We start from the raw sequence: 27,205 nt of genomic DNA on the forward strand, positions 1-27,205 counted from the left end.
AGCTAATGGCAGTAGTCGTTGGTCGTTGCTTGCGGTTGACCGGTGGGTCGGATCCCAATCGAAGTATGGCTCTTAACGGCACCTTGCACCCCCGGGGAACGGACCAAGATGGATGTCAAAGACGATGTGTGTGAATTCGCTCGATGAGTGTTGAAAAGTTGCTTGCAACATCAGTTAGCAGCCTTTCGGTATCTTATACGTTTCGTTGGAGCCAAAGGTATCGAACGAGGTGGTGATAAAAGTAGAAAAAAGTTCGCTTCTGTCGAATGCAGAAGCCACACCGGGACTTAGCAGATGATGTTCTGTCGTTTGCCGTATAGAGTATATTGCATCATGTGGATCTTAAAAAAGGACATGGAAAAACGTTATACTTGGGGGAAGATTGTTTTTAAGAAAAAGATCAGATACATGGCCCAGAGCGGTTTTGGGACTTTTTTTAAAATGTCGGTGATGGCTACATGGACTTCGTTTTCTGGCACATGGCACGCGTTTAAATTGACAAAGCCGTTGGTGCATTTTTCGATTACACGACGTGCTTGGAATTTCAATTCGTAATTGCGGGTTCTGGATCGCTTTCCCGATTAAACACACATTCGATGGTTCATTCCATCATCAAGGAAGACGCAATTTTTTATACTTATTTAACTATTATTTGTATCTATTTTTACTTATTACATTTGTTCAAATGAATTGATAATAATAAACTGTTAACAGGTTGTTTAATATAAAAATTAAACTATTATGCGAATCGTGCATTTTGAAAAGTAATGTATGAGGGGTTAAACATCAATTTTATTATATTTTTTTAATTTATGTGGCTTTATATGGTTTATATGGTGCAAAATTCCAATTGCTCACAACTGATGTCCATGGAAGAAAATACCAACGGTATTGATCGAAAGAGACTGAAAGAACACATCAGGATACAGGATACTTTACTGAAAATAGTTATTTAAAAAGCTTTTGTCATATTTGCCTAAGTCATGTGCATGTTTACACACCTAGAAAATTATTTTTCAATCAATTATATTTTAATTTTTGTGAATTTATAGTCCTTCAAAACATGAAAATTTCAACCTCAAAAAATATTTCACATTCATTCTTACAGCTTACAAAACTACAAACATTTCTTACAGCTTACAAACTTAAAAGTCTTAACGAAGTTCCTTACAGTTATGTAGAGCACTGTATGTCATTCTTTAATCAATAGTTACAATATGTTTTCCTACCATTTCGAAGATCCAAATGTCCTCCTAATGACACAAACGGTACCAAAGAAAAAAACTCACCATATGTTCTAATCCCTACTGTGGCAACACAAGTGCTACATCTCATCACAAACACGAACATTGCTGCGCTGTAATCACCAACATCACGCTTGACATAGTGCCAATGACGTGGGTGCTTCATGATAACAGAACCTTTGGAAAGTTTTGGTCGGTTTTCTTTGTTACAATGGAACATCCATCATATATGAACATAGCTTGGGTAAGTTGTGTCTGGAGGAAAAAGCTTACAGATCTCTACAGGACGGTTCGAATGCTGATCATGCTCGGCCAAACCCTTAACCAAGGGAAAACGGTTTTGGTCACGATTTATGTGCGGAAAACAACTAAAACCGCACACGAACTTACTCGCTATCTACCATTCGATCGGAAACATGCATTAGTTTCGATGGTTCGGTCAAATCGAGGTCAAGCTGCCTTGCTTTTTATCGCTCACACATCTTTAAAGAGCAAGCTGTGTACATTTCATCATCAGTCGCTGCCCACTGTATGTGGGACGAGTGTTGACCAAAGGTAAAAATGTTAGTTGAAAAGACAAAGCTAATGGTATTGTCTGTTTCACTCTCAAAAAAGCTCCACTGCTAAAGTTTTAATATGTTCCGTAGGGACAGATCACTCGTACGTGGAACTTCTTGGTCTGTTGGATTATGCGGGACAGCTTTAACAAACTTTCTAACCACCCAGGTTAACCATTTGGTAAGTGAGTTAATTTGTGTGGTAAAAGCTAGAACCACCTATCATCATTTGCTTTCTCGTGGGAGTAACACTAAGGGATATTACAATCTAGTGAAAAAGGCACAACATTGTCAATCATTTAATTATTTTAAATTTTAATGTATCTTTTATTCGTGTTTCATTTTTTAGTAATCTAAATTTTCCTTAAATACTGTTAAAAATTTTGTTGATAATCCTGTTTCAAGATAAAGTTTCTATGAAAGCTTTTATAAAAACTGTTCCATCCTTGTACGAAACCTAATCTGCATTTTTCGGCAGGTGCACATACCAAAGCAAATTATTTGAACCCGATGAAACAACAACCATTGTGCTAACCAGCGTTCAAATTGCTAGCTTTTCCTGCTAGCTTATTTTACAAACTGTATCATACCGTTGCGTCTTTTTTCCTGCAACGAAAAAAGAAACACAGAAAACCCAAACAAAACTTCACTTCAAAGCTATCGAGCCAGAACCGATTCGATTGGGTAAAAATGGTAGCATGAAGTGTAATCGAAATTGCTATCTCTAGCCATGCGACGGTATAACCGTATCGAACCGACGACAGCTACAGAAGGACGTAAAGCTAACACACCCAGCCGAGTTGTAAACGATAATATTGAAAACAAAAAAAGGAAGAAAAACGATAAACTCAGTATCTAACGAATGTTTACGCTCAACGCAAGCAGCCATAACAGAAAAAGACGAGAAAACTCACACATGCTGCGAAAAGCAACGAAATCTGGTGAGGTCGATCGTGCGCAGCAGGTTTCAAAGCCAAGGAAGAAGAAAAAAACTTTACAAAATCCAAAACCAAAACTTTCAAGGAAAAAGTTACGGTAAAAAAGGAAAAGATAAACTTTCATATGGGTCGAGCGTGTGCAAATTGGTTAAAGCATAAACTAACCAGACCGCACTTTTGAACTTTGTTCAACAAGGTTTTCCCCGTATATCGAAACACGCCCAAAAACGAAGGGACGGTAAAGCATGGAAGTGTGTTGGGATAAATAGCAGTAAGTAAAACTGAGACCATAATCACATGACGACGCGCCTCTCGTTGACGCGTGATAGGCCGAGCAAATGTGCGCGCGAGAATTGATTATGTACCCAACGTAGAAGTAAACTCGATGTGCATGTGTTTTTACTTCCTCTAAGTGAATGTTGTTATGATTTGTTTTTTTATTTATCATTATTCATCATTCGTAGTAGTAAGTAGCGAGTAAGGAAGGGTAAAACTTAATAGTATTGTTAACTTCTAATGTAAAGCAGTGTGCACACTTGCCTTCTTCGTGTCTTTTTTGTCCTGTAAAGCAAAAAAGTACGTTTAGAAACGTCTTTCGTTCAATGTTACACTGTAAGCTAGTTGGCGAAATATAGAAATAGATATTTACAACAATCGTAAAAGGTTTTCAGGAGGAAAGGAAAATAGTAAAAACTTTCGAAACAATAAACGATCAAAATGGCTGCGGGATATAAAACGAGTGAAAATGGATAAGGCAGAGGCAAAGTAAGCGTTGGAATGAAAACAATTATTTACCACCGTTACCGGGTTAACATCAGTTACCATAACCAGCTGTCTATTTAGAAACGCTCTAGCAAAATATGTATTAAATGAGCTTTCACAACACAACAGACTATTGGAAGCAGAACCAGCTGCACGAAAGGAATCACTTATCGCCCGTTTTCCTCCATACTTACATCTCGACATCAAAATCGATCAATCACCAAAAACCCTTCTTTCCTATAACACATTGCAAATAAATCCATAACACACAGACTATACTCACACCAAAGACGCTGGAAAAACGAAACTAAAGTCCGTGGAAGTGTAGTTGGATGTCTATTGATTTGATAGCGTACTACAAAATAGTAGCCAAAATCCATGTGCCAAATCTTGGAACTGGGCGCTGGACGCATAGTAAAACACACGGTACGGTACACAAGAGCGCAGGGTAGAAAAAAATCCAATGTCGAGTGGAAAATCAAATCAACTCCCCAGCGTAGCCAACAGAGCTTCAAGTATATGTTGTTTGTTACGAGCTTTTAGATCGGGGTTCGTACGGGAAACATTTGCGTGTGGTCATGCAGTTTAGTGGATCAGTGAACCTTTAGCCACACACGCAGAGTTGGAAAATAGTAGCAAAGAATATTAACGAATCATTTTTGTTTGGCACATTTAGAATTTATTTTGGTTTCACCATCATTTTGAGTTTGTAACACACAAATTTATTACTGAACTAGCTTTGCTGTTTATTACCTAAAAAGAAATGTAGTTTTCCAGCTCTGTACATCGTATGGCAATTAGTTTAAAGCAACAGAAAAACACGCGCAAAGCATCGACCAGGGCAGCATACCGAGCAATTGTTACACGTAATAGTTATACCCCCGGCACTGTTCTAGCGTTTGTATACGGAAAACTGATATAGATTACTTACACAGTAAAGATGGAGAATATCTGTTGCCTATGGAAAACAGTAAATAAATGTGGTTTTGATGTAGTTACCGGTGTTTGTTTTCTTGTAAAATACTAGCATGCTTGTTAGTTTTATATCTCATTTGAAAAGATTTAATATAAATGGTTGATAACCGATTCCAATTTGGGTGAGTTTGTATGAAAGAAGCATAAAACTTGCCTTAAAAACATGTTTTCGTGAATGGAGATGCCTGGTAAGCCACAAAGTTATTAATTTAAACTGATCGATTTAATGCTTCCAAATAACTTTTTTTTTTCGTTATGTAACACTTTATGACACCAACTATGAATAACACATGTTTTTGAGCACTTTGCATATTACAAACAATTTTTAGTATTCCAACAAATGTTTGCTGTCAAACATCAACATCGGGGAAAGAAAAACAGGGCGTATCAACCATTGCGCATCATACTAAAGCTGGTAATGGCAAAAAAACGTACCGCACACATATTATGTCCTCATTTGCTCGTTTTACGCGAGTCAATAAAAATGTAAGCCGTCGACTACTAAAAAAAATATATATATACCCCACACGAAACGACCAATGCAAATATCTCTCTCCAGACACTCGAGCACCAGAACCGACCGAGTTATGGAATAATGTTAATAATAACGACACCACTTGGATGATTAGAAGCCGCATCTCGGCACCTCTTTGCATGTACCATCGTACCAACAACGGCCAAAACAAACCGTCGTATGACATAATCGACCAACGAACGATACGATCGCCTACAGCTAAGGTGAGCAAAGGTAGTCTCCAGTGGGAAAGCGCTTGAGTGTTTCCCCACTCGGGATGCTATCGCAAAAACAATAGAAAAGCGCGAGGCATGACATACTTTGCCGGAGCAGCATCGTTGTTTATTTGTTCTTCCGCATTCCACACCAATGCTCGATCGGTTCGCGCAAACGAGCCGTCGACGAGTGACGAAGACACAAAAGAACTGCGCACGGAAAACCACATTTTGTGTCGCCACAAGCGTTGGCATTGCCGTTTGGGCGATGCAACGTTGCACCATTGTCGAGTGGCAGCTGCCTTGGAAGAAATGGACGGAACGCGGCTAGGAATTCCGACAATAGGTACAAATAATCCTCCCAGAAGGAAATGGTTCCAACTTTTACACCATTCGCATCCTTTGTTAGTGCTTTCAAGCATACTATGGTCTGTCTACTCTCCTCCTAGCAAACAAAAGCTTTGCTTGATATTGCTAAGCTTGCATTGTTATTTTTCAAGGTGAGCTGTAAAGTGGTTTATAATGAACGATACTGAAAAAAGCACTGCTTACTAAATATATAAAGCTGGGCATATAGATTGTATTACAGTTAAATGAGGATGCAGAAGTAAAAGGTAGTCTAAAACCCCAAAATACAGGGAAACTTGAAATTTCACTTCGTATAATTATAGCAATTTAGATATATCACATAGGAGTGACTAAAAATGGTACTTCCTTTGCACGAGCATTATTAATGTTGTGTCAAGTTTGTGGCGTTTGCGTGACCGGAAATTAAGCCATGACTTGTACAAGATGGCTTTTTCTTTTCTTTTTACTTAAAGCACACGTCAACGACACCAAGACATGGGTAAAATAAAAATATAAACACCTTAATTTGGCGCCATTGACCTTCTCAAGGATTTTGCTCGTATACTGCAAATAAAAATAAAAAATGCTGTATGGATGTTACATAAACTATTAAAGGATTAAGGATTAAGGACAAAGGATTAAGAAGTCATCGCTTGTTTTTCGTGAAGCTTATAAGATTTGTTTTAACTAAAGTTGTTATGTTCGATATGAACTAGTTTTATTATTATTATTATTATTATTATTATTATTATTATTATTATTATTATTATTATTATTATTATTATTATTATTATTATTATTATTATTATTATTATTATTATTATTATTATTATTATTATTTATACGTAATTTGTCTGACCTTGGCGGTCTTCACGAAATTCTTAAATAGTACTGGTAACAAACATGGTAATTAAAATTGTTGTTAAGAAAATTATTGAATATTTCTTTACAATTTTTGCTTTTATTTTCATAATATTAGTAGTCGAAGTATTCATGGAAATACCAATTTGATCAATCTCCCTTTTTACGAACGTTTATGCTACAATCTCGCTTTTCTCTTTGACCCAACCCTACACAAAACATTCAAGGTCGAATGAAAAAATAGGAATAGGATATAGAGACCCCAAAGCTCCACATAATTATTTCATCGCCTGGACATAAATAAAACCTAACTTGCAAAAATATCCCACTTACAGCTATGCTATGAAACCCGTTGGGCGTTGGGTCACATCAATTCAACCAAGAAGGAATGCGAAAAAAGTTCGTCGTCATCAAATTCGATGACGGCACAACTTTCGTTCCCCTCTTCGTGATGGAGTTTTGAAAAAGGGAAACAGCAGGTTGGGAGACTTATTTCTATTTCATACCACATAACGTCACCTCTGGATTAAGCAGGGAACGAGCGAGAATAGAAAAAATAGAATAATAAAAAAAATCCTAGACAGGCTAATATGAATTCCAACGGGGAGGGTGAGGTTTTATTGCTAGAAATAGACCCCACCAACGATGGGTATGAGAGACGGTAAAATAGAAGGGACGAAAAGTGCTGGCAACCCATCTATAAACGTTCATGATTTATGCTGGCTCGGTAACACCAGCACAAAACTTCTCTTGCGCTTCTTCGGCATTAACCTTCAAGAAATCGGTACCCATGCCCTTTATACTGGAGCAAGGCAAAGTTCGTGCCTTATGCCGCTACGAGCAGAAGCACGATAATTAAATCAGCCACCATGGTTGCTGACTCCGTTACTCTCGGTGTGCCTCCCAAAAGCGGGCCTCCCAAAACTTTTACCGCGCCGAGGGAAAAGCTGACAAATGAATCCACTCGGGTGTGATTTCCTGCTTGATTGCTTTACAATCAACTACCGATTGGTGGTACTACCATTAAAAAGGAACAAATCGTTTCAGGGTGTACGCATAAACATATTTTAAGTTCTCCCAGTTTTCACTCACCCATGCGCGCCCTTTTGCGAACTCAATCGGAAAGGGAATTGTCTGGTTCTGTCGGAATCAGTACGATACGCTTCGATGCGGGACACTCATTTGAACACGATAAAATGGTCTGAAATATGATTTATAGCACCATAATTCTCAGTAATCAGATGAGCCGATTGTTGTGATTTCTGTAGCGCTGTTTTGTGGCACGCCCAGCGAATCAATTTTATGTGTCTATTTTCCAAATTTTACTATGGAATTAAAATCATTTAAACTACTAAAAACGGTTATAAATGAAGCATGAATTAAAAAAGATTACAATTTATTAAAGATTATTAAAGATTATTATTATGTTCCTTATAAAACTGGCGTAAAGATAAATAGTACGCGATATTAATTCACAATTTTGTACAGTAATTTATAACTGTTTCAGGAAAATTCCAAACAGCTTAAGATTGCAGGTTAGTAACTTTGAGTGCAATGACAATTTTCAATGGGACATGAGTACCAAAACAATTTACGGCGATTTTCCTGTTCATTAAACCATTGAACAGTCAGTTAACCTTCACTGAGCTCAATGACATCTTTGAATTGAACTAGACTTTTCATATGCGTTGTGCTACTTGGTCGGAACATTCCAAAAGCAATCACACACTCGACTGATGCAGTGTTTAATTATCGATGAATTCTGATGCACACAACTAGGCACAAACTTTACATCATCTACTCCTCACTATAGCATACAGCCGTGAAGATCGAAATTGATTCAAATTTTTTAACTACACTTTCGACAAAGTTTTCTCCTCGAAGTTAAAGTACAGCAGGTGTGCTTGGACTCATTCAAACCGGGAAAGGAACCCCGTCTTCAACACCAATGTGCTCATCGAGTTGTTTCGTCTGGAACATGCGATCGTTTGTTTAAAAGTGTTTGTGATGGGTTCGAATTGAATTTCCAACATTTATCATTCCTTTTGAAAACTTTGGGGGTTTGTTTGTTTAGGCAAAAGGCCGTTTGAGCAAATTTGGTTTGACAGTTGATTTGGTTGTCGTTTAAAAATTGATGAGGCATCAAAATACTTGATATACAAAACATAGAATAACATGATTTTTTCATGTAAAATACAGAATTGAAAGAAAAACCATATATACTATTTTTAAAGAATTTTATATCGATAAAATGCACTCCCTACTTCACAAACAGCTTGATGCAGTTCATCTAATTTCTAAAGAGCTATCATTAGCTTTACACCACCACAATCATACCCTTGAAATGCTTGATTATCTGACTTTTTTGCAATTACCAGGTTCATTTAAGCTGCATTAGGACCTTCAGGCAATTTTACATGATTATGCACGCTCGTCAAGGTTTAGCAGGGAACACCAGTAACGCCATTACGGAGATGCATTTATTCAGCGCTCCGCGGAATGGGTCGCAACGCCTGCGTGTTGCCAATGCTTGATGCCGGCCGACTCACCGATTAATATCGCCTGCAGTCGTCAACACTAACCATGAAAATATCCGTATCCGCATATTCCTTACCAACGTGCAGGGAGGTTAAAACATAAAATACAATGGCACGTTTCTGGTGGTTATCGATTTTCTCTCGCGTGCACTTGCACAGTCGAATGCAAATGGGTACAATGCTTCGTGAGATGCAGTGAACCACCTTTACGTGATCTTTTGGCTTTTTTTTTGTGTACCCCTTCAGGCCTTACAAGGTTAAGACGAGAATTAAGCAAGAAGCGTGAGGAGTAATAACCAGGAGTAGGTATGCTCACTGGAAGCGAAGGAATTAATGGTTTGCACGTGCAATGAAACTAATCCAAAATGCTCACCTGCACCTATGAGTCAAACGCTATTCCATCGATTGAACACAGGTATGAGCGTTGAGGTACACGTTTTTAGGGCAGTTCTTTAAAGCAGTGTTACAGAATTAATGGTTTAACCGAATGCTTTAAAAATATATGATGTTTATATTGAGCTGTATTTATTATCGTCGCAAAAATAATAAGGCACCAGCCACCGACGGAAGTACTAGAAAACAAAATTTATCGGATTTTTACTGTGGTACGGGATAGTGAATCGATGCTTTGTGATTGGAAACTTGGCATCATCTACCTCATATACAAGAAGGGAGATATCTTATAGTGCAGCAATTACAGGGGTATTACGGTATTGAATACCGCCTACAAAATAATTTCCCTTATGCTATAAGATCGTCTGGTCCCATTCATTAAAAAGGTAGTTGGAAACTATCAGAGGGGATTTCGAAGCGGAATATCAACCACTGATCAGCTGATTCACCATGCAGCAGATCTTGGTGACGATGGTGAAGCAGTTGCTATACTCCTTCTATCTCTTCATCGATTTTGACGTTGGCTTTTTTGGAATCCCGGCCAAACTTACCAGACTAGTACGAATGGCAATGACCAACGTCATATGGCAGGTGATGGTGGAAGGAAAACTCTCCACCAAACACCAAGGGTCTGCGCAAAGGAGATGGGCTATCTTGTCTACTCTTCAAACTTTGGTGGAAACTTTGGAAAACGAAGGTGGAAACTTTGGGGACCATCTTCTATAAGTCAATCCAGATGCTGGCATACGCTGATGACATAGATCTCCTACGTAGAGGATGCTTACCACAGGATTGAGCAGGCGGCGGAAAACCTCGGGTTCGAGATTAACGAGGCAAAAACCAAGTTGCGACCCTGCTAACAAATTCTTACTTACGCAGGGTAGAAGTACACATAAATGATCGCACTTTCGAAAGGCCGGGATTCGAGGCCAAGACCTGCTGTAGTCATTTATTGTAGTTCTTTATTGTTCCGAAAAGAAACTCCATTTTACCATTACTTTCAAATTACACTTTAATTCGTTTCTTTATTTCATTACATGGATCATACAATAAACATGCTAAACAACACTTTTATTTACGTTTCTTCAACCTGTACAAAGGAGTTGAGCTTAAACAAACTTTGTCTATCAAACCAATAACACATAGCTGCTGTGAAGGGAAAAAAGTCATTTTATATTCTAAAACTTTTGCTATTATAAAAGTTTCTAGCGGATGTGCCAGTTTTCTACAACCATTCAAATATCGCATGGCATTCACTCGAACCGAAATACATTGCATCGGTATGGTTGCATCCGTGATTAAAAATACACGAAACTAAACGATAAAAACACCGCCGGCCACAATCCACGGCCAAGGTAAGCGCAATAGTCGTAAAAAGCCGAAAGAAACTATTCTCTCCCTGCTTCCTCCATGGTTACAGTGGAATTTTTGCAAAGTTTTCACCAGCCGATCGAGCACCAGGGTACGGAAATAACGGGCAAACTATTACGCCATGTTCGGGTTTATGCCTACCAGCATGTAAACGACATCCAAGACGACGACGTAATAGGTTAAATGTCTAGCGTACATTTGTTAACATCAATTTATGTCGCTTCGTCCGAAACAAGACAAACGCTGCGGGTATGTCCTGTCTATTGTTTCTAGCGTGCGGTAATGACGATCAGCGTCATTGAACGTAAGGAATCTAACAGAGACCGCAAGCATGTTGAATTCGTTGTTTTGCTAGTGTTTGTAGAGCAGCTGTACCAGGTGACCTTGCTTCCATATTTTAAGAAAAAATCTATCACAAGTGTGGAAAATTTCATTTTTAACTGCTTGTCTTTTTAAAAAGAAAGAACGAAATAATAAAATATAGCTAATCAGTAAAACGTGAACCTAAACCAATGCTATTAACTTTCATTACATGTGAAACTAGTCTCTACAGCGAAAATGACTTGACTTTAGCTAACGAACTCTTCTTTACTCTATTGCATGCTAGGAATAATTCCATCCATACGTGAATTGCGGTCAAGCCAACACGCTTTTCGATCACGTTGGTGGTGCGAAAATAAACTGGGGTAAACCATCATTGCTTTTCTTTCGACCGTACTTTTCCTACCCATTGTGCACCCAATTATTTTCCATTTTTGAAAACCAAACACGGTGGCAACCCATGGTATATGGTGATGATTTATTACAAACCATCAAACTGTGACACAATTTCTACCTTCTGCCACCTCAAAGACTAAAATAGCGTTACAATGCTTATTAGTTTGTTATTTTCGCAGTGATCGTTAACGGTACTCTGGAAGTAAATTAGTAAAAGAAACCAGGTGGAAGGTAATCCAACTCTTGAGTGGACATAAGGTATAACGATATTACTTTTTTGATGCCTGAGGATATCCAAGCAATGGAGACCCATTAAATCCATTGCTACGTAGCTATATTCTGAAAGTTTCCCGAAGTATTGTAACACCAGCTGTTGTCTTTGGATGAAATTTTCCGCAAGGTGTTCTATCGAAGATTGAAAAAAAAGGAAGATTGAATACAGAGAAGATACTTATCTTTAAATGCTTTCATTAAACAAAACCTTTTCCTTTGTATATTTGTCAAAAAAAAAATTCAATTTTATAAGAATTGTCATTAAATTATTACTTCCTATTTTATTATTATTATTACTATTTTTCATTATTCAATTAACTGATTAAAATTCGTTTATTAAAATCAACAGCAAAAGTATATGACGAAGGTAGCAACACTGGCGTAGAAATATTGTTGATTCCTACGGCTGAATGTAGCCATAAATGACGCGTGTAAATCCATCCAAATTTCTGTTCCTTTTTGCCAAAACATTCATCTTTGACTACATAGAGAACGTTAGCTAGCAACTTTTCTCAGACAACACGCACCCTTCCACCAAGAGCTATTAATTGCGTCACGTTCGGCTGCGAAACGCTTTCCTTTCCGTATGTACATGTCTCCCATAGTACCTTTTTTCCGCGTGCTTAATGCCTAATTAAAGTCCATTCGTAAGACCACACAGCAGAATAGCAGCCCCATTCCGCTATATCTGCTTATTTCTTCCCGGCTCTCTACAGACGTTTGTGTACTACCACACGTCTCTTCTCTGTATGAGTGTATGGAGACGGACAGCCGAGCCTATAAACCACAAACGTGCACACACACAAGCCCACACGTAAACCAAAACGTTCGGGCTTTACGAACTCACACCAACTCCGTTCGGACTTCATGTGCCTAATCGTGTGTCTTGAGCCCCGTTCCATCTATGTTACCCCTTTTTCTTTTCACCACCAAAAAAAATTGCCGGTCAGAGGGTTAGTTTTGGGCCTACCCAATGACTCGGCCGGCATATAAGACACGCTCACTCCATCAACTACGACCGTTGGATGGTCAAATATAGGTCTATCACGAGCGTGGTGAAGCGAGAAATACGAACCCATCCTTCTGCTTGTGTTTGTAGTGGAACGAAGGCACGGGCCTGCTGATGTTAAATTGCTTCCAGCGAATCAACATGTCACGGGTAGCAGTACACCTGCTGCTTGACTTTCGGAACAGTTTTGCGATTCCGCTAATTTCGTCAACAGCTCTTCAAGGCGAAACGTACACCAAACAGTTTATGACTACTAGCAACACCACCGAAAATCAGGCCTGTGTAAGACAGATTCATGAACAGCGGTTAATGTTGGACATAACCCTCGAAGGGAGTTATGTGTCCAATTTTATATAAGCTATTGAAAATACTCCGTTTTAGGCCTAAACGTCCCAAACGCCCAAACGCGTGAGTGTATATCTTTTAAAAAAAATTATAAATTTATAATGAACTTAAAATATTTGTAATGAACTCACCGCGTAATGCAAGTGAAATAATATTGATAATTATATATTAGATTCACCGATCACCGATCACCGATCGATTATCACCGATGTAAAAATAAGCTATTTTTGGGGTGAATTCTCTATTTAATATTGCCCTTCTTACGCAACGCTGATATTTCAACGAAGTTTATTCTAAGTGACACTCAAATCCTCCCTTGTTAATGTAAATGCATATATGTTTGTTTGATATTATTATACTATAGTTTAATTTTATAACACATCAAATGTTCATAGCCACGAAAAACAGAAAAAATACAACCTGTCAAACCACGTTGCATCCAAGGGTTAAATGAACACTCTAGAACCCACACAGCGGGAAAGCAACAATGAAAGGGAAACGACATGGCACGATATAATTACATGATTGGCTTGTAACACCAGCCTTGCTACAGGATCAGCCGTACTTCAACATTGAAACGAACAACCCATACACACATACCACACGTTTCACCCAGACGCCAGACGTAACCAAACAAGCAGAGACCCCAACATTAAGGCTTAAAATAGACCTGCCTTGCAACAGGATGGATGAAAAAACGATTCTACTAAGACCGCACACACACACACAAAACCAGTCACCAACATTCACGCATTGCTACGAACACTAATACCATGTAATGAACAGCGTGTTTTTTTGTGCTCAAAGACCCCATGTTTAGCTGAAGGTCTGGAATCATTTAGTCTTCGGGGAAAACTTTTTCAACATGAAATATCTGCGGAGAGGCAGAGAAACTAAATGGAACACGCAAAGAATTGTTCGGTAGAAACCCATGGTTTAGTAGCCTTTGGACTACACCGAGGTCTGGACTTTGGTCAGTTTTGTTGTGACCGTCAGGCGAGACGGTAATAAGTGATTCCTGGGTACAAAGACCTCCGACAACGTCACGTTAAAAAGCACTTTAAGGAGTGATCGTATTCGGCAAAGTGTAATTTCAGTTGATCGGATCAGTGCGCATTAATCAACTAAATCGAATTCATCAGCTTCAAATAGAAGACGAAAGTGTTTAGTGTATTGTCCATTAATAGTTTTTTTACATTAGTGAAGTAATTTGCGGGATTTTTTTATCTTAGACCTTAAAAACAAATGTTTCTTTGCAATTGAACTTTTTTGTCGAGTCTTCGTCGAGCACAAGTCAAACTAAAAGGTAATGGCTCCTCGAAAACTGGCACAACACATATTCTCAACTTCAAGAATTTCAAGCCTTTGGGAGGGACACTCAATGGGGTGGACACACAGTTTTCGAACGCTAGAAGTTTTCGCTTTGTAAAACGTCCCACTTTAGCTTTTAGCTGTACTTTACATCCCTTTTTTGGGTCACCGATGGCATGGTGTTCTGACCTAAATCCGAAATGGGGTCCAAATTATCCATTTGCATTGGATCCAACGAGAGGTTGTGTAGGGTTTTTTGTTTGTTTCACGTTTATTATTCTGGAGGCTGAATGGGAATATGAACGGCTTTTTATTGTCCAAAAATTATACAGCACTACCGCGGATAAACTGTGCAGTAATTGGGAGAAAGTGTTTCATTTCCCACCCACTATTACCATCAGGTATATCTAAACTACAAATCCGTAAAGATAGCGAACACAACACCGCAATGTTCCATCAGGTGTTGAAACAATGAAGGACCTCTCAACGCTGGTGCTGCACCTCGCGAGTGTGTGGTAGGGCTAATTTATTGTACAGCAGGTTGTGATTTAATTGGTGCCCATTTACAGGGCAATATGTGGTTTAGCACTAAAAGTGTTCTGCATTATTTATACCTTCATGTTTAATTAAAATAGTGCGGAAATGTACACGGTTTACTATTGGATGATATGTTGCCTCGGTGAAAATCGGTGAAACTACACAACACGGTGAAAGCGGTGAATGTTTTAATCATTTTGATGTCATTAAGCAATTCGAAGTTGTTGTTTTTGTTGGAGCTTACTAACAAATTGTTCTTGTTGAAGTTAATCTTTCTTTATCTGAGCTCCATAATACTTTCAGAATAACCATGATACAAATTTAATTGATATTTTCATTATATAATTTCACACCAATGGAAAAAGAGGTTTTTCTTTTTGTTTGTGGAACCTTCTGAAACAAAGTCTAGCATTGATCGATTCAAAGATGTTTAATTCAATACCTACAATAATAATTAACGTTACTTACACACTCTATTTAATAAATTTATTATTGGTTATAAAAAATGAAGGTACTCGAAGCAACGTTTTTTTTTTATTTACCGTTTAAACCGTTACCATTACCACGATACCACCATTTTAAATTTACGGATAATACTTTAATATTTATTCTTTAGTCGCATGCCATCCAGCAACGCTCATTGATCTAACCACTCAACGTTGATTATACAGTGAATTCATAATAAAGTTAATGCTACTTTAAGCAACGGTGAAACGAAAAACACAAACGTAAAGTAACATTCAATTCCGATCAATCAACTACCTTACGAACTTTATCACCACTCTTTGTGATCGTTTCGGGTTTCGTGGGTGGAACTATGCCGAGGGTATATTAGTGACTGTTCCACTTCCCTTACTTCAACTTCCCATATATACCCATCACAAACTTCGACTTCAACTGATACCGAATTTTCGCTTGTGTCTTCCACAGAACTAACAGGAAAGGGAAAACTTTACGGATACGTGTTTCTCCATCATTTGAAAGATGTCCAGACAGATTTCGTTCCCGTAACAGCGATAGAAACCGTGCGAAATCCTGAAGCGAAGCAGCATTAATAGTGCTGTCTCAAGATTCAAGACTCAACAAACAAGGCATTTCCCCACGAAGAGTTTCGGTAACGGTTACTTAGTGGGACCTGACCTTTAGTGGCATTTGTGCAGTGGCATCAATTAGAAGTCTTGCAAAACTTTATCCGAATGAGAAATTGAAATCATTCACAAAATACACGCACTAACCCCAGTGCTTCCACCGTTTTCGAATGCAACTTCGCTACGCTGCAGCTAAAAAAATCAATCTACAAACTGCATCTCGCAGACATTCCCGCCATTGGGGCCAGTAATTGAAAACAATTAGTTAAGTCAACGGCTTCGCAATCGCCTTCGTTATACGTTTGTCCATTTGGTGAGCGTTGCTGAAAAGGGGCAAACTTTCACCCCATCTAAAGTGAAGTGCAATTTTCAGTGCTCCATATTCACGGATGTGTGTACTTTCCGAGTAGGGTAAACGTGATAGAAGTCCCCTGTACTGCGTGATATTTACGGAGCATAACGTTTTGCAAAGATACGATGGGTTGTGCAAGTAGTTCTCCGTTAATCAACGGTGGTGGTCCCGGCGGTGTCATCGAGACAGCCAAAGAAGCGGCCAGCAAAACCGCAAACGATGTGCTCCATGCCGGTGAAGCGGCGATCAATGGTAAGAAAAGCTTAATTATTGCACTCGATGCAAGTGTGAATAGTCCCTTGTTAATTCTCAAAATAGGAGATTTGTATGTAAAAAGTAAATCGCTTCTTGATTTATAAGTTAATAACTAAAGGAAAAGATAACAAAATGGATTTGTTTTGCTAAAAAGCTTTATATGACAAGCTACTAGAAAGCTATAATTATTTTTCTTAGCTTGGTAACGAATGGTACATTATGAGCAGGAATGACAAATTTTGTATCACTTATTTACAGACTGAAAATACATAGTGGTAATACTTAGAGATTGGTAATTCCATTTAATACATTTAATTTGTTTTTCCTTGAGGAGCTTTTTTTAATGATTTGGATTTAACTTCCAGGGTAATTGTATCAATTATGATGCTAGTACCAATAGTGGTGGTAATGGAGTAAAATACCATCCCTACGACAAATTAAGCTCAACGAAATTCGGTGTAGTAATACGACAAGTTCTCTGATTTAAAAAACATTCTGCCTCATTCTGTATTAAAACAGATCGTAGTAGCATTTATTCCTGTCAAACATAGTGAAGCGAAAATAGGAGACTAATAGGATGGAACGTAATAAACAAATCAATGGATATGAGAAGATTAAAGATATGAAACAGCATACGTTGTTTATCATTTAAGAGACAAATTAACCTCCACAGTTCGGAAAAAACTGCACACAGTTTCTACAGAAGATGGAACGAATTTAGATCATTACCTCAATGATGTGGGAAAAATAGCACCACTATTGGTACACGATACCACCATAATAAGAACCATAGCATCATTATAGGTACGATAAAATAGAACATTAAGAAAAAAGAATTTTTTATTAAATTCTCACTGTTTGAAGTTGATTATCGTTGTTTTTTAAAGAGAGAAACGTATTTTCTAGCTTATAAAGTTGAAACCATGAAATTTACTCCTTTCACCTGCTCCTAAGTACCTTTTCTTTTTTGGATTGTCGGAGGAGAGAATCTTCATAGAGAACCCACGTCCTTAGCCAAGGACGCCTGCTCGTATGCAGGAGGCACCACACCCAGGGAACTGCCCGATTCGCCGAAGCGCCTACGGACTAAAAACTCCTCAGGCCTCAGAACCTATGCCGGTTGGTCCGTTAAGACATTACGTCAGCAATAGGCCTGCTGGGTACTTTGAGTAGCTGCCGATGTGAGTACATCGACGCTATCAGACCCCAACGGCACCGCACGATGACACGGGTTAGATGTCAGGCGTTCGAGATGATCACGTCCATTCCTCGTTAATTGGACCGCCGACGTATAGTCGGCGTGCCCAATACAGAGGAATGGCCTACTCACCCGCAACGACAGCTCGTGATCCCGGGGTCCCAGGCACTTAGCGCCTGGGGTAGCCTAGGTCAATAAGCCGCCACCACGGTTTAACACTGTACGGTTGCCCAAGGGCTCCCACTACAGCGACCCCCAACTGAACCTAGGCGCGGGTTCCAACATTACTGTCGCCGTCCGCGCCGTCGGTCAACTCTGATGCTACGCTGTTGGAGTCGAGTCATGATGACTCGGATAGCATTGTGTACCAGACTCCAGAGGGCCTGGTTGGAACTCATAATGGGGATTATATTTGATGGTGAGACCCGAGTTCCTAACGCTAACTCCAGTTCAGTACGTACATCAGCAAACTGCGTACACTCAACCAGTAAGTGTTCCGGACTTTCCTCGCGACCACAAGTGACACAGTCGCTTGAGTCAGCGAATCCCATCCGCCCAAAATACTGGTTGAAAAACCCATGACCAGTAAGGAACTGTGTTAGGAAGAAGTCGGTTTCCCCGTGCTTCCTTCGTGCTCCTAAGTACCTTCAACGAGTTCCAATCGCTTGTATGTTGAATAACTACAGGACTATTGGTACAATTATCCTTCACAACATATACATGTTCAACCTAAGATTGGGATAATAAAAATTGAAAAAAGGTCTATGGCAACACAAAAATAGCGGAGAAAGAAGAAGTAACTAAACATGTGACATCATAATAAGGAAGCATGGGTGCAGATAAGATGACACAAAGCGGAAACTGTATCAGTTGAGTTAAATCAAATGATAACAGCTGAGCGATATAAAAAGTTCAGTGAGCAAGCTCAACTGCCACCAAGCCGAAATATTCATCTACAAAAATATATGACTTTCTTTCGACCCGTTTCGTAGTGGTCACACCACTATCATTAGTACTGTTACAAACTACTGTCAAACCAGCTAATTCGATACCAGTTAATTAACATGAAGCGAGCACTTTTAGGTTTTCACTTCAGGCATCGATTAACAGTATCAAAGAATTCACAAATAACCTTGTTTTGATATTGTGCACAAATAGCTAGAATTTGTGTTCTTCTGGTTATCATAAACTTCCTTATTGTTAAAAAACAATTCACATAAAAATTTTAGATTCCCTTGTAACGAATCATTGAATAAAAATTAAGTTCCGAATGTCTACCGTAAATCCTTCAATTTTGGGACTTAAACGCCAAAAACTGGTTTAGTTAACCCAATAAAAGTGTACGCAATTTAATAAAGCTATTTTTTTACAATACCAAAATTATATGTTTTATTATTTTAGTTTCACATATTTGAAGTTATAATTAGATCATTAAAAACTATGTTTTGGACAAACCAATTATTTTGGGATACGCAAAAAAATTTAACATCTACTTTTCTGTAACCCGTGTAATGAAATACATTACAGGTATAAAGCAGCAGTAAAGTAAAAGCAGTTACAGTAAAAGCAGCATAAACTTAAGAGTATAGCAACTGTTGCGTTATTTTCGTAATGTCTCAACTTCTTATGAGTTCCGAGTTTAACTCTTTAAGTTCTCCAACATATTTTAGTAACTAAATTCGTCTACTTTTTTCATGAAATTCTTGTATATATGTTTTTTCTATTGTAGATTTTTTTTATGCTAGATATTTTGATACCATAATTATGCATTTCTAGTCAAAGCTCGTAATTATGTACCCAACATCAGCGGCATGAACTCTGAAAAGCGACTCTTTACAACATGAAGGTAGAGCTCTTTTGAATTTCAAGCAGCAAGCAAAAGAGCATCTTGCATTATTGGATTGGCTCTGATCAAGTACCGTAAACTGAGCATAAACTTAAGATTTTAACCAGATATATTACCCTGCTTATCGTATGTTTTTGTTAGTATACCGATGTTTCCTATAATTTTACACTCTATTGGTTAGGTATTACGCAACTAAAATTGGTTAGATCTCGAAATGGAAGCAGATATTCAAATCATACCATATTCGTTCCTTTATAACATGCATAATGCGTTCCGTTTCAAATAAGTTTTCTGTTTTGCTTCAACTAACTACGCATTACCAAAATGCTGAAGAATTTCTACAATATCCTACTGTAATGCTTTCCGATATAAATTGCCTTGGCTTCAATAGACTATTCAAACAATACATTCTTCTCGAGGCCATCTGACAGCAGAATACACACGATTTACTTTTCAATCATTCTGGCAGCGTGTTGACTGACACGGCTATTTATACCCGTCCGAGTGATCAACAAACCCCGCACAGGGGATGGAGCGGACGATGGCGCTAGTACCCATTGTTAGCTCAGCCACCCAATTTAACAACCCAGCACCAGCAATGGGGGCCGGTTGTAATCGCAAATTCTATACCACACACCCGGATGGATGCATCATTACGAGCAATAAACTCTATTACGCTGGCGGACACCAGGCGTCTCCATTTCATTGGCATCCATCAAGCATCGGGCGTCTCCATCGTACCGATCGATAGCGATTTTTCAAGACCTCTACTATTAACGGGCTTCAATTTGGTTGCTAAAATGAATTGATTACAGTGCGGTTGATTGGCCCGGTGGGATTGTGCCTTAACATCATTTTTGCTGGTCATTTTTATCTAATGTCGACAACAACATGTGTGTCTGTTGTGTTTTCAGATGCTAAAGCTCTCTACAACCTCCACAACCGTACAGTATGGGCATAACAACATTCCCACAGCATAACAAAAGGTCAACGGTTTTTGGGAAGCTCCACAAATTCGCTCAATTGAATCGTGTCAAATCAACATTTTTTCCCATGGTGCCAGTACTAAACTCATCATAAAGCGTTTTCTAGCGTGTCCCAAGTGGTGATTGGACAGAGTGAGGAAGCTTTCGTGCTCCTTCCTTTTCTCCGTTCACCGAGCTGAGGCTTATTTCCCACCAACACTATCATCATTCTGTGGTTCAATCTTGCGTACAGTTCCATTTTGGGTACCGCCGAAAGCTAACCATCAATCTAAGCATTGATGCATATCTTGATTTTATTCATGGCTTGATTTGTACACGCTACACGCTATCGTTTCAGGTACGGAGCAACATTTCACAGTTTCACGTTTGATTTTATATATTTTGGGTTTGCTGCAACTTGACGACCACGAACTAATCACCTCAACTGTCACGATAAGGAGTTGCACACAAGGGCTATACTTATCCTTAGCACTTAGCTCAGTCTGTTACTTGTAAGGGGAATACTTTTGATTTATTTTATCAGTTTTGAGCCCATGTTTCCATGAGTCTGGATCAGAAAAAGAGATAACTCCTTTAAAGGCTGATTTATGCTTCTACCAATCTAATTTCCTTGCAGTTTTTTAAATGAAGTAAGATTAGTTTTCAATATAATCACCACTCCGAATGAGTTGAGTCAGTTACTACTTAAACCATTTGTTAAATAAACTCATCAGCTGATGTCAAGAGATTTGTAAATAGTACCACTCAGCTTAACATGCAAAACGAAATAATTCATTGGCCTTTTACCAACAACGGCCAATGACTAGCTGATGGAGCATTGTCGTCACGAACTGTAACTACAAAGCAAAAAAAAAACTCCATTAACGAGTGTTGTGTTAAGAGGAATAGCACTCTATAAAGTTACTATTTGTAAGTTGTTTTCGTTCCTCGAAAACAAATAAAAACTCCATGCTCCCCTATGACATTTACAGTCCCTTTGAAGTGGCTCTATTCGGTTTCGGTTACGGCATTCTTTAAATATTGTCCCGAAATATAAAGCATAAAATTCACTGCAAAGCAAAAGGTATCAAATTTCACTAACACACACCCACACACATACACACCTACACACGTGGTGGTCGTTTCACATTTCATGCCTTTTCTTAAACCTTGACAAAGACGAGAAATCATGAATAATTAATGAGTTTCCTCCAATATTGGTTGTTGTTTCCGTTTGGTTTTTGTTGTGAGATTTTTTGTCTTTCTTTGAAATTGTTCGAATTTGCCTCGTCTCTTCTAGCGCTTTTCTTTGGTATGTGTGTGCTTTTTCTGGCCAACGGTTTTGTTTTGCTTTCCTTTACCGATGACACTTTTGCTCCAGCATTGTGGCTCGTTTACCAATTTCCTTCCGGTTGTTTTTTTTTTATTTCTACCAAAAAAGGCAGAATCGATTTCACGTGTTCCGTTTGTTGACTCTTTTCTATTTGATGAATCTCTGTATTTTACCTTTTTTTAGTCCGGCGGCGCATGAATTTGTATGCCCTTTCGTTGTTATTTGTGTGTGTTTTGTTTGTTTTACTTGTTTGTTTTGTTTCTTTTTGTGGTTTGCTGTGGTTGTTTTTCCCTGCCAGCTTAATCCACTTGTTTGTCATAGTTTACCTTTTCGGTTTGTACCATCATACCAAAAGTTCAAAGGCAAGACTACGTTCTGTATTTCGAAAGTTGAATGTCATTGGATTAAAAATTTCCAAAATAGAGCCACTGAACTGAACTCTTGACCTATTGCTTCAATACTAATATTCGAAAACAAATTTACCTAAAATTCATCACACTTTCTTACTGTTTATTTGTTTACTATTTGATTTTCTTCAAAACGAATTTCACTTATTTGAAAGATTTTTAAGAATCATTTGTCCGCTGGTTTATCATTCTTTCATAGGCCTTACGCTGCTTTTTCCCTGAAAATTTGCCCCTAAATTCCTGATTCTACCATATCTTGAAAAACAATAAATAATCAATGAGCTAACGAAATATACCAAGTTTACCACATCTCCACGAGCAACCTACGTAAAAAAGGATAAAAAAGGCGTGGAAAAAACAGATAAACCAGTGCATAATGGAATTATTGCACGGGTGTGTCTCACAAGGCAAGGACGGTAATTGAATTTGTGTGCCCTTGCCGAGCCTTAAGCTGTTTGAAATATGCAAGACGTTACTTTCAACACTTTGCTAATGATCGACACACGAAGGAGAAGGCTCCGAAGTGGTAATAAAATTTCGCCAAGAAAATCACTTACCAGTTCCGGACCCAGTCATGAATAGATTGCGGTTTTGAGATAACATTGTGGAGAACGCAAGAGCATTTGCTTTCTCAGTGTAACAAATTCATCTGATGCCTCGAAATGTTTGCCTTAGTTTCTAAACCCTGAAAAGTAATAACCGTACTTTTCCGTGGCACAATTCACTGCCCTAACCCATTAATAGGTATTGATCGTGCAACCCAAAAACCAGACGTCGTTGCTCGTTGCTTTTTTCTCGATGATGGTTCGCTTCCACATCGCCCAAGTGGCCATCGGTTCTTAACTCATTTTCTTCCACTTTGCTCTCGGTCCGTTTTGTAGCAACAAAAAACGCAATTACCCAACCGCAGAGCCTGAAAGTACACCTGGGACACGTGTTTCTTATGCATGTTTTAGGTACACTGTGTCCGATGATTACACTGTCTGTCGATGACCTTTCGGGCGTTCGGGTGTTGATGAATATCCTTGTCACAGGTCAAGGCAGTTCAATGGTCTTCAGTAATCACAAAAAAGATCCTCTAGAACCTGTGTGCTGTATTTTCATGCTTCAGTTTCAAATAAGCCTTAATGAAAACATTTCACTGTTAATCATTAGCTTTTGACAGCGCCCAATGACAGTGACAAAGTATGACACTATGAACGCACAATCGTGGCTTCATTGTAACGCTATTGAAATAATTTAATAAACAAAATATACAATAGTTTTCACGTTTGCATAGATTTATGAATTTAATTATTAAATAATATGATTTATAATTCTAGTTGTACAAATTCAATACCACTGACATAATGTTGCCTTCGCTGCTAGTGTCTATTGAACTAGTTGCGCCGTAACGAGGTTAAGAACGTAGCAATGTTGTTTGGCCTAAGGTACGATGTTTACCATTCATTTACTGCAGCAAGCCCTTGAAACGATCGCTCAACCGCCACACAAACCGAGACCAAAGGTCAACAATGTTTTAATGAGCAAAAACTCAACCAAATTAAAGCACCACCGCGATTGAAGGAAAATTAAGAGTTCGTCTTCGTAAAATGATAAATCGAAAAAATCAAGAAAAAGGTTTCTTTACATGAGATGAAATCAGACATGAAAAGTGAATTAGAATTTGAAAGTGAAGTGCAGTAATTAATGGTGGAATTTGGTCTATTTTTTAATATCAATTTTAAACTATAAATATTGAACAAATCATGTGCATGAACTAAGAGTAATTAAACAAGATAATTTTTAGTATAATTAAAAATAATTTATAATTGCATCAAATACTTAAACAGACTACAATTCAACTCTTTTTGCAGCGTAGGTGAACAAAAGCTTTAAACAGCTTGTCATAACACACCCTCGTTACTCAGCGCACCACCGTAATGCAACCGCTTTCAACCTCATGCTTGAAACAACCGCAAATCGTCTGACCGAATAGCAACCCAAAGACCGGCGTTTACCAGTGCTTTAGCACACCGCTGTGGCTTTTACGAAACTGGTTGCTTTTGTGAGTTTGTTCCTTTTAAAGCAAAAAATAAACCCACAGCTCGGTTTGGGTCCGGAGAAACGCATACAAAGGTAATGGTGCAGCACAAAAAACGAGAAAAGAGAAGCTTTTTCCTGCTTCATTTGCACCTATGCGTAAAAAAAGTTCCTTCGTTTTCAAGTTGGTTGAATGTTAATTAATGTAATACACGTCTTCGTCGCCATTTGAAAAGACTCCCAAGAGAACTTGTTAAGGACCAACGTAGCAATACTCTCTTTGATATTTTATATTTCTTTCCATACATGCCCCGGGGTTATTTCTGTTGCATACATTGTGGGATTGAAGAACAAAAAAACAGCATAGATTTATGCATATCCTTCCACTTCAGCATGTGTTGCACATTTACCTTCTGGGTGACGAGCGTAAGCGGACAGGTTACTTATTTATGGCATCCGGTTCTAGGTTGCCTGTTGTAATTTCTATTTTCTATTTGCAAGAAGCAGTAACTGCTTAAAAAGTCTCCAGATGTGGAATAAACTTCTCTTCTCTAATATGATGTCCGCTTGAATTTGTTCCATTCTCAGATGTCGGTGAACACGTGAAGGAAGCGGTGCATAACGTTACGCATGAACTCGAGAACGTGCTCGGTGGCAAAAAGGACAAATCCGATCACGTCAACGAAGACGACCAGCCCGCAGCTAACGGGCACGATGATCCGGACAATCCAGACTATCAGATCATTCGCCTGAAGGGCTCCAAGCAGAACAGTGTGGAGGAGACGGAGATGATGGAAAACATGAAAAATGATCTGCTCACCAAGGCGCAAAGCTTCGGCGACGACACGGACCGGATGGCGGACGATCTGATGAAGGAAACCGAGGATCTGTTGCGGGACGCCGAGACCGGCATCGCTCACCACGAGATGACAACACGGATCACCTCCTCCGAGGACGGTACGATCGAGATCCTTAACCTGGAAGGTAACGCGCCCAACTCTCCGAACCATTCGATTGACAGTTTAAAAACTACTTCACCAGAGCCCGAGATCGAACGGATACTGGCCGGCGCTGGGGCAGACGATGGTGCCACACCCGACTCTCCCAAGGCAACGCTCAACACACTGTCTGTTCCCGCCATCAAGGACAACGCGATGCCGATGGACACAATGCCACAAACTACGGACAAGCCGGACGTGTGAGTACGGTAGTGCCATCGCATCGGTTAGCAACGCCTTCATACACAATCACCGTTCGCATCCTTATCTCCATTTCCGTTCATCGACACGCTACACACTTCTTTCACAATTTTGTACATCACCCTAAATTTTAACTTAACGTAAATCCATCCTTTTGCATCTCATCACACCGATTTTTATTTTTAGCAACCATGAACCATGATGTACATTTTAGGAAAATTATCTGATATAATTGGAACATTTGTAAGTTTGTAATTTCAGTTATTTAGGTGTACACGATGTACCGGAACATTCGCAACCAAACCCATCCATATCGATGTAATATTGCATCAACTTTTTATACTACCACCCATTGTCATTGTCAGACAACAAATCTTTTACCACTCGTATTGTAAATAATCTTTATCGATGTAAGTAATTGTAAAAAGAAAATCTTTGAAAATAAATGTACCATTACTATACAGTTACAAATCTTTCCCGTTTTCGCGATGTGTATTTCTGTGTGAATGTGAATAAGATGACTTTCAAGTTGACAGGCCTTGAACTATGTACTTATTTACATCTCGGATAACTCTTACTTAGATATATTGATTAAGGTACAAGAGAATATTAAAATAATTTAGTTTGTATAGCGAACCCGCTTAAACATGTTTCGTCAGTTGTCTGATAACGAATGAAGTAACAATATTACAATATTACAAGCTTGAACACCCTCAAATTTTAAACATTTAGAACTACCGTGTTACTTACCCAGAGGAATAGAACACGATAAAACGTATTGTATAAAATGTAACATTTTTGTTATCTAGGTTCAATTAGATATAAATTAGTCGTTTGAACAACACAAATCAATACTAGCACTAACAATAATGAAATATCAACGGTAGGTTGATGGTTTGTAATAACTTGTGCTTCGAATGTTTGTTGTTAACATCAGATGGTTCATACGTTTTTCGGGAAATTCGAGGTATCCCGCTAGAAGCTTATTAATGTTAGTGTTTCAGATTCGCAATCTTGAACCAGTGACCAACGGTACAACTGAATTAACGATTGGATCGGTCATGACATTGGTCTGAATAGATTCTGAAAATTTAATATTAAGCCAAAACTTCTTCAATGTGTTGACTTCGACCCCGAGAGACCAAGTTTCAGGAATACAAGTATTTTTTTTTTCTAGATAAATAAGCTTATTGAAAAGGAAATTTGTGCAGAATTTAAAGTTGCTGGTTATGTGTAAAATTTATTAAAAATAGTAGCTACGTTAAATATTATTAAAAAGGTTAGAGGTTGAATGTAGATAGTATTAGAAAAATTATGTTATTTTCAGTAGTTTATCGAAGAAGGATTATTCTTCCACCAACATCATGTAAATCAAAATGGCATAATGGCATGTCATTATAATGATAACCAAAACATCAAAACTACCCTCACCCCTTTTTTCCTTGTATTTACTATTTATTTTTTTACTTTTACTTTTTTTACTCTGTAGAAGAATCGCTTACTGTATCGTTCAGTAAATGACAGAGCAGTTTAATGAAACCCCAATTACTGATTGTTCAGCACGATATTGCGCTTTTTACTGATCTAGATAAATTTTTAGCATTAAATGCGAAATTGCTAAAAAACACAGTTT

The 27,205-nt window shown here is 38.4% G+C and overlaps 1 protein-coding gene across 1 annotated transcript; it reads left to right on the plus strand.

Annotated features, from left to right (window-relative positions):
* Window positions 1–16,472: 16,472 nt before the first annotated feature.
* Window positions 16,473–25,575, plus strand: LOC128715047 (uncharacterized). The gene is made up of 2 exons (XM_053809928.1): window positions 16,473–16,599; window positions 24,962–25,575. Exons 1-2 carry the CDS (start codon window positions 16,473–16,475, stop codon window positions 25,573–25,575), a joined length of 741 nt encoding a protein of 246 aa, XP_053665903.1.
* The last annotated feature ends 1,630 nt before the right edge of the window (window positions 25,576–27,205 follow it).

Source organism: Anopheles marshallii, chromosome 3, assembly GCF_943734725.1.
Source record: "Anopheles marshallii chromosome 3, idAnoMarsDA_429_01, whole genome shotgun sequence".
Lineage (NCBI taxonomy): Eukaryota > Metazoa > Arthropoda > Insecta > Diptera > Culicidae > Anopheles > Anopheles marshallii.

Coding starts and splice junctions, on each gene's coding strand:
- LOC128715047 (XM_053809928.1), top strand. CDS start 16,473: ATGGGTTGTGCAAGTAGTTCTCCGTTAATCAACGGTGGTGGTCCCGGC. Junction 16,600..24,961: donor CGGTGAAGCGGCGATCAATG/GTAAGAAAAGCT, acceptor TTCCATTCTCAG/ATGTCGGTGAACACGTGAAG.